Here is a 7,830-nt window from a genome sequence, read left to right as displayed (position 1 = left end):
TCCAATCCTTCTCGGCCCTCCGTTGTTTGCTTTGGTGCTCCCTCGGTTCGAGTTCCCTATTTCTAGTCGCTGGTCGTTCCTTCTCCGCCCTCTCGCTTCCGGTACGCTTTCGTTCGCCGGCGATATCCATTGCTTCCAAATCAAGTTCTCTGGCTACCAATCGTCCCTTTCCTTCTGTGACTGTAAGTAACCCTCCCCATCTCTCTCTCTATCGATATATATATATATATATATATATGTGTGTGTGTGTGTTTCTTGCTCTTCTTTTTTATGCAAAGTGAAACTCATGAGTGATCAGATCTCAAGAGTTAACGAGAAATGAATGTTAATTTATAACATGAACTAGTCAAGGAAATAGATGAAGAAATTATATCATTATGAATTTTAAATTAATTAAAAGGGGAAGGAAGGTCATGTTGTTGATATACCCGTAATTGCCAGTGTTGTTGATGAACTTTAATATACCCAAATTAGCTGGTCTCCATGTGTTATTGTTACTTTCTATTGTTAATTTACCATTTTAAGTACTTAATTGATTGTTAATTTCTTAAGTTTATTGTTAGTTTACCATTTTAATCATCTATTGTTGGTTCAAGAAAAATTCAAGGACAGTAAACACTTAACACTAATACAGGTTAAAACTTTCTTGGAGCAATATTGTTTATGTTTGTTTGTATTATATTTGAACTATTTTTTATAATTTTTTATATTAAAAATTATATTTTTTAAATTTACAGTTTACTGTCACATTTTTTTTTCTTACTTTCTTTGAAAAATATCATTTTTGTATTTCTATTTCTTATTCACAAAATCTCTTATTTTTATTTTCATACAACTTAAACCAGAAACGTTGCGAAGAAAATAAGAAAGAACACAAGAATGCATGGTCTTTGAGTGATTGAAAACACTTTTCGGGAAGCTAAGAAGCAGACTACTAGGAGACGCTTCAGCTCAACAAGATATTGCCCACCAAAGAAAATAGGGAAGTTAAACGGTGAAAAATGAAAAGTAATTAACCCCCTTTATATAGTGAGGCCAAACCTGAAAGCCTAGAAGGCATAAAAATATTGGGTACTCAGTCAAAAATTTGACAAATAAAACAACTCCTAAAAAACTGATAACTGTTGAAAAATGTTTTAAAAAGGCTTAGAAAAATTCCCTTAAGACATTGTTACAGTTTACTTTTTCTTTTGAGAAATTCAAATAAAAGAATTGAGAATAATTGATGTGTGATGGACAAAAATTCACTAAAAAAAAAAACCTCAAAACAAAAAATAAGGCTCAAATCAAAGAACGAAAACCCATAATATTCATCGAGAAATTGAAGTGCCTCCCAAAACACGAACTTGCTCCAAGAGACACACTAGAGATCGTAAGTGATCTTGGAAAGATTCCATTCTCAGAGACCATAATTGGGTCTAGGAGAAACTAACATACATACCTCTTCTTAGGAAAATCTTGAACGAAGTACAAACATAATAACAATAACATATGAAAATTTCTTCTGAGAATTCCATAAAGGATAGGTATGATTAACAAAAGTCTTGATCCTAGTTGATCTCAAAATACTAGGAATACTTATTACGAACTCCCATGCTTCTTTATAAATAAATGAGCACTTATTTCAAAATAAATACGTTTTTAATATTGATTTTAATATTATATTTAAGTTTTTAATGAATTCAAATGTCTGACTTAAATATTAAAGTGTTCACGTGGAGATTGTCTTACTCTATCTGATCATTTTTTTCTTGTAAATTCTAAATAATTTAAAAATAATATTTTTAATAAATAAATTGATTATTGTATTGGAGTGACAACAATAATCCATCTTCAAAACTAACAAATCCGCACATATACATAGAGATTATGAGATGAAGAGAATAAAACTAAAAAAAAAAATCATATGTTGGATTTTGGATATGAGCGGATGTTTGGAAACAGTCAATAGTTAATTACATGTTCTAATACAACTATTGAACTGACAATATGATTTTATTTACCATCTATAAGTAGAATTAAGTGGCTTTCATAATCATATAAATTAGTCAACTGTGTATAAAAGAATTATTTACAACATTAGAAATTTAGAACATAACCTATAAACTAGGAGAGGAATAAAACATAGTCCGAATCAATTTTTAATGTGAAGATGTAATTAGTTATATATCATCGTCGGATAAAGAATACAAATATGATAAAAGAATAAAAGTTTTGAGTTATAAATGTCATATTTTAGTTAATCAGTACCTAAAACTAAATTAAAAAAAAAATCCACTTTATCAATATTCACATTAAATTGGTGACCATGTTACGTATTATATTTATATATAAATATATTATCTTATACAAAAGTCTTAATTGAATTTAATTACTTGAATTTTAGTTTTTCATTAACCCTATCGATAATGACATATTTTTATAAAATCTTTATATTCTATCTTGTTTTTTTTTTTTTATAAATATAATATTATTTTATATTGTGTATATTTATTTAAATGATGGTATCTATGTGTACAAATAAAAGATATGCCCCACGGATATTGTGCCCTTCTTTAATCCAAGAATGTCAAAATATTTTGATTCGACAAAACGTTAAAAAGTCATTAAAGAAAAATGCCATTAAGACGATGAAAAAGACATTCACTTGTATCGAGTTGACAAACTGATTAATGGATTACACAAAGATAAGTTAAATTATTCCCCGTCAATGAAGTATGGTGTATGGACATCCCCCAACTAACATTATTGTTATTGTTATTTTCTAATTATAATAATTAAATTTATTTATTTTAAAAAATAACTCAAGCAAAGTCCGTGACAAAATCGTAAAGCTTGACACACCAAAGAAGGAGAAGATGATGGATATTGGGGTAGATTCGTTATCTAGAAGAGCGATGAGATTAAAAATCTTTAAATGAGTCTCCGAGGAATATGGATCTCAGAGAATTTTTGAGAGATTAGTGATCGAATGGGTCCAGAGAGTTTACGAAGGGCCTGCGGCACAAAGACAATAAGAAGGCACGTGAAGATCTTTTTCACATGGGTCATTTGATATTTAAATCAGACAAAATTATCTTAAAATCAGAATACAGATATATGAATGTATGATGTATGTCCAAGATAAGAGTCTCCCAATAGATTATGTGGGGTGAGTCTTTCAATTCTTAGTTTGAGAGTCAAAGACTACAAGTCTTCAAGACAAAAGAAGTTCAGCGGATCCAAAAAGATCATTCTGCTGAGAAACAAGCTAGAATTTAGAGAGGTTTGGCGATGGGAACCACGAGTCTTCCAACATCTCAAGAAAGATGCATTGGATGAGCTCAAAGGGTCTAAAGGTATCTTCAAGGTCATAATCCTCCAATAAGTATCTTTTGGGTGGATCCAAACACTCTTTGAAATTATCAAATAACTTAGGCTCGAGAGACTCAAAAAAGTCTTGGGCTTTAAGACTAAGTTGTCCTGGAGACTTTCCAAACATTATTCGAGAGACTCGTGTTCTAAAAGACTCTTTAGGTCTTTTGATTAGAATGCTTTGAAAATTTTTATTTTAATTTTTTTAGGACAACTCACAATAATTATAATATAATATTCATATGATATGGCATTCATTTGGGAAAGGCAAGAGATAGATTGTTTTGGTAACGCCTACAAGAGGCAACCCTACCCCAGCGACCTCACACTATGAGGGACTATTGTTTGGTCTGAAGGGTGAATTGAATTGGTGGGCAAATTGGAGAAAATCCCTACATTAAATCAGTGTTAATGTAAAATTAGAATAAACTTTTTACCCCCACTTAATCGGATAAAAAATGTTATTCTTAATTAAATTGATATTTTAAAATAAATCTTAAAAATTGGAATAGAAAATACTTTTTTAAAGTTAACATATAAGAAATATTATGCTATATAAGGGTATAGTATCTTTTATAATATAATATACACTTTATATTATACAAAATATCAAAATACAAATTAAAATAGCATTTACATATAGGATGAGTACAATATGCATTAATGATGATATGACAGGTAGGATGCTGAAATTAAAAAAAAAAATCTGAAATTCCGTCCAGCCACTCAAAAAAGTTGCAGAAAATAAAGAAGAGTCACATCAAGACATTGCTGCTGCTGTGGATGGAGAAGTGATTGAGTGATCCGAATGCACTCATTATTGGTTACACTTGCCTGCCTTTTACCCTTTCAAATGTGGGGATCTCTTCACTATAATATTTTTATATGATCCTAAAGTCTTTTAATTTTATTCCACTATTATTATATGACTATTTAACATTGGATATTGAACGGTTTAACATTAAGTAAAATGAAAATGTTTATGATGGTCATAGAGAAGGTGTAAAAATTAAATAAAAATAAAATTGAAATGACACTTTTAATCAAATTCTAAGAAAGGTTAAAGCGATAGATTTACAGTTTTCGGGCAATGTTTAGTGACCAAATTAATCATGAAGAGATTATCACAAATATTGTCTTTTATTAAATTAATGGAAATTGGAATTATACAGTTCTAAAAAGAGAATAATAATAATAATAATAATAATAAATAAATCTAATAATAATTAGTAGTCATAAAAGGCACTGTTTTGTTGCAGTGGGCAGTGGGTGGGTGGGTTAAGGTCCCATAGGAAAAAGGCCCGCAGTATCACAAATCCCTAGAAAACAATGGGCCGAGTGGACTCAGCAATGATTGCTGCTTCTTCGGCCCTTTCCTCATCTCTCTCGCCACGTTTCCTAATCGCCCGTCCTGATAGTGCCACCGGAATCTTTCGCGGGTCCCACGCCTCTGACATCGACCTTTGCTGAAATTTAATTTCTGGTGGCCCCACCACCTTGGAGTCCGTGAACTAAATTCTTGTATAAATTAATTAATTAAATTTAAAATAAACCCTTCACTAAGCCAGTAAAGAAGAAGATTAGCATTTTGTTTCCCCTTGGCCTTGATACTGATAATAATAATAATATTGTAGTAAAAATAAAACGTATCCCCCTTTGATGCCCAATTGGTATTCTTTTAATAAAGTAGTGTTTATTAATTGAGATATATTAAGATATATAAAATATTTTAAAATTTTATTATTTTTAATATATTTATTAACTCTTAATTTCCTATTTAATATTTTTCAAATATATTCATCTCCCTTCTCAATAAACATATTTTGGATCTTATATATAAAAAAAATAACATATATATCCTTTAGAATATTTTAATAAATAATTTAATAAAAATATTTTTTAATTTTATTTTAATAATTTTATATTTTAATTTAAAAAATATTTTAATATTATCTTAATATAATTTTATTTTACAAGAAATAGCAGTTGTCTTTGCATCCCCACCAAAATTCGTCAACATATGAAGCAAGTTGACATAAAAATTTAATACGTATAGTATAATTTATGAGCTAATATGTAGTGAATTACACGCTTTAAGAAATATCAGTTGTCAATTATTTGTTTTGTTATTAAAAAATAAAATACAATTGTTTGCGTAATCATCAGCCTATAATTGACAACCAAACCATGGGCCAACCCAACGACTCCAATTGCATCACCATTCACCACGATATATCTTCCCATGATTCAGCTTTGAGTTGGAGACACCCATTTCTCCCTTCCTCATCTTCTCCCAAGAATATGGTCATCTTGGGCAGGAAATCGCCTCCGGCCACTGGGAAAATCGCCTCTATTTGGAGTTCCGACGGCGGCACGAGCCCAAGGAGCCGTCTGGATTCCAGAACTCAGTCCCCGAGAGGGTTAAAGAACTACGATCTAGGTGGCGTTGGGCTCGGAATTCTGGCCGTTCTTCACAAATGCGGCGATTCCGGGTCGGGAAACTTGGCCAAGAGGCCGGTGCTGGTCCAAAATACATGCCGGGTCATTCCTATTTCGGCGAAACAGCAAAACAGCGGTGCTTCACACGGAGCAAGATTAGAGGATTACACTTCGGTCACTCGCCATGAGCCGGAGAAATCGTACACGAGAGACTACTGTGACGGATCGGCTGATCAATTTTACGGCACGAGGAGGAGTGATGAAACTGGGTTTGATAGGAGAAGTAAGAACGGTGGCTTTCCGGTCTTCCACATCTCCCCGCCGGCCAGGACGCCGGAGAAATTCCCCGCCGGCCCGGCTTCCTATTTTCTCAGTTGCTGCCATCTGTGCCAGAAGAAACTCCATGGCAAAGACATATACATGTACAGGTAACAAGCAAATACCAATTCCATCTTTGAGCTTCCAGTAGTTTTCTTTCAGATAGAGTTAACTCAAATTCGTGACTTTATGATCACAAAGGGGTTGCTATCCAAACTTAAAATATATATGTGTCTGTGTGTGTGTGTGTGAAGATTTTGTGAAAGAGCAGAATTGAAAATAAATCTGGGGAACTTTTGTGCAGGGGAGAGAAAGGATTTTGTAGCAAGGAGTGTCGGTACAAGCAAATAGTTATGGATGAGAGGAAAGAACAGTGCAGCTCTGAAGCATCAAGATCAGCTAGTGATGTTGCTGCAAGCTTGGCTTACCCCACCGCCCAGATATTCTCTCCTGGAATTCTAGCAGTTTAGCTAGCTAGGCTGATTGCTTATTATTATTATTATTATTATTATTATTATTATTATTGGAGATATATACATAAAGTGCACAGGGAAACTATAAAGATAAGAGATTCAGAATAAGTTTAGAAATTTTCCAGGGAGAAGGAAAGCTTATGGTGTAATGAGAATTTTGAAGGGTTCCCTTCTTATGGTGGTTGTAGAAAGGGAAGATGAGTTGAGGAAAGCATGTTTAATTATTTATTATGTGCTTCTTTGATTCACTTTTGGAGCAAAGATCTGAGATCGATTCATGATTTGATTTCTGGTTGGCCTGAAAGCATCTGTTGTGTGTGGCGGAGCTGTCTGTTGATGAATGGAGGGATGACATTTCACTTGCCTAAAGAAGAAGCAGGAGGAGGAGGAGGAGGAAAATAAAAGAAAAAAATAAGGGTTATGTTGAGGAAACAGAATTTTTTGCAGAAGAATATTATAACCTTCTTATACATATAATATCATATTTGAAGAGACAGGCACATGAACAAAATAACATATGCAAATTATGACAACAATTTCTTTACAAAATAATTTAAAATAAAAGCTATGTAAAAATTGAAAAGAAAAACTATCCCATAATTACGGATGATAATGTATTGACAAAAGTTAATAAACTATTAGAAGACTAAACTAACAATACAAACATGAGAACAAACCTTAATATCAAGGATTTCCAATACCAATGAATTAGTATTATTAGAGGATCAACTTCGAAAACTGTCATCTCGATACCATCTCCTTTCCTTTTCCTTTTTCTTTTTTCTTAGCAAAGCCCAATGCCATTTCTTTTGATAATTAAAACATACCTCTCATTTTTAACTTATAAATTTACATAACTTGTAACTTTGGTCCCCCCCCCCCCCCCCCCCCCCACCCAATAAGTATAAAGTTGTAATTTTTAACATTTTTATGTCACTTAATGAAAACATTTACAATTTGGATAAATTTCAAACAACACCTTGAAGTATGATAATAAAGCACTGAGCACCCCTGTATTTTTTGAAAATGATCATTAACCTCATTTGCCTTCAACAAGCCATAGAAATTGTTCGTTTTACCCCTGATTTTAAACTCACTCTCTTCTTTATCTCTCTTTCTATGTCATCTTCTCTTCCCTCTTCTCTTTCTCTCTATTTCCTCCTTCTTAGCCAATGAAAACAATACAGATAGTCCTAAGGGTAAGTCCATCTCCCCATGCCTTGGCTGAGGATGGACTCTATCTCTT

At 32.5% G+C, this 7,830-nt stretch overlaps 1 protein-coding gene across 1 annotated transcript; it reads left to right on the top strand.

The window, feature by feature from the left end:
* Positions 1-5,526: 5,526 nt before the first annotated feature.
* LOC127793775 (FCS-Like Zinc finger 13-like) lies at positions 5,527-6,872 on the top strand. Its single transcript, XM_052324501.1, has 2 exons — positions 5,527-6,221; positions 6,416-6,872. Exons 1-2 carry the CDS (start codon positions 5,542-5,544, stop codon positions 6,579-6,581), a joined length of 846 nt encoding a protein of 281 aa, XP_052180461.1. The 5' UTR covers positions 5,527-5,541; the 3' UTR covers positions 6,582-6,872.
* Positions 6,873-7,830: the final 958 nt, after the last annotated feature.

This window comes from Diospyros lotus, chromosome 2 (genome assembly GCF_014633365.1).
Source record: "Diospyros lotus cultivar Yz01 chromosome 2, ASM1463336v1, whole genome shotgun sequence".
NCBI classification, from domain to species: domain Eukaryota; kingdom Viridiplantae; phylum Streptophyta; class Magnoliopsida; order Ericales; family Ebenaceae; genus Diospyros; species Diospyros lotus.
Note: the sequence above shows the minus strand (reverse complement) of the source record. Positions and strands in the feature narration are given on the sequence as shown.

Excerpts from the sequence above, each read along its gene's own strand:
- LOC127793775 (XM_052324501.1), top strand. The coding sequence starts at position 5,542 with ATGGGCCAACCCAACGACTCCAATTGCATCACCATTCACCACGATATA. Across the intron at positions 6,222-6,415 it reads AAAGACATATACATGTACAG|GGGAGAGAAAGGATTTTGTA; the intron begins GTAACAAGCAAA and ends ACTTTTGTGCAG.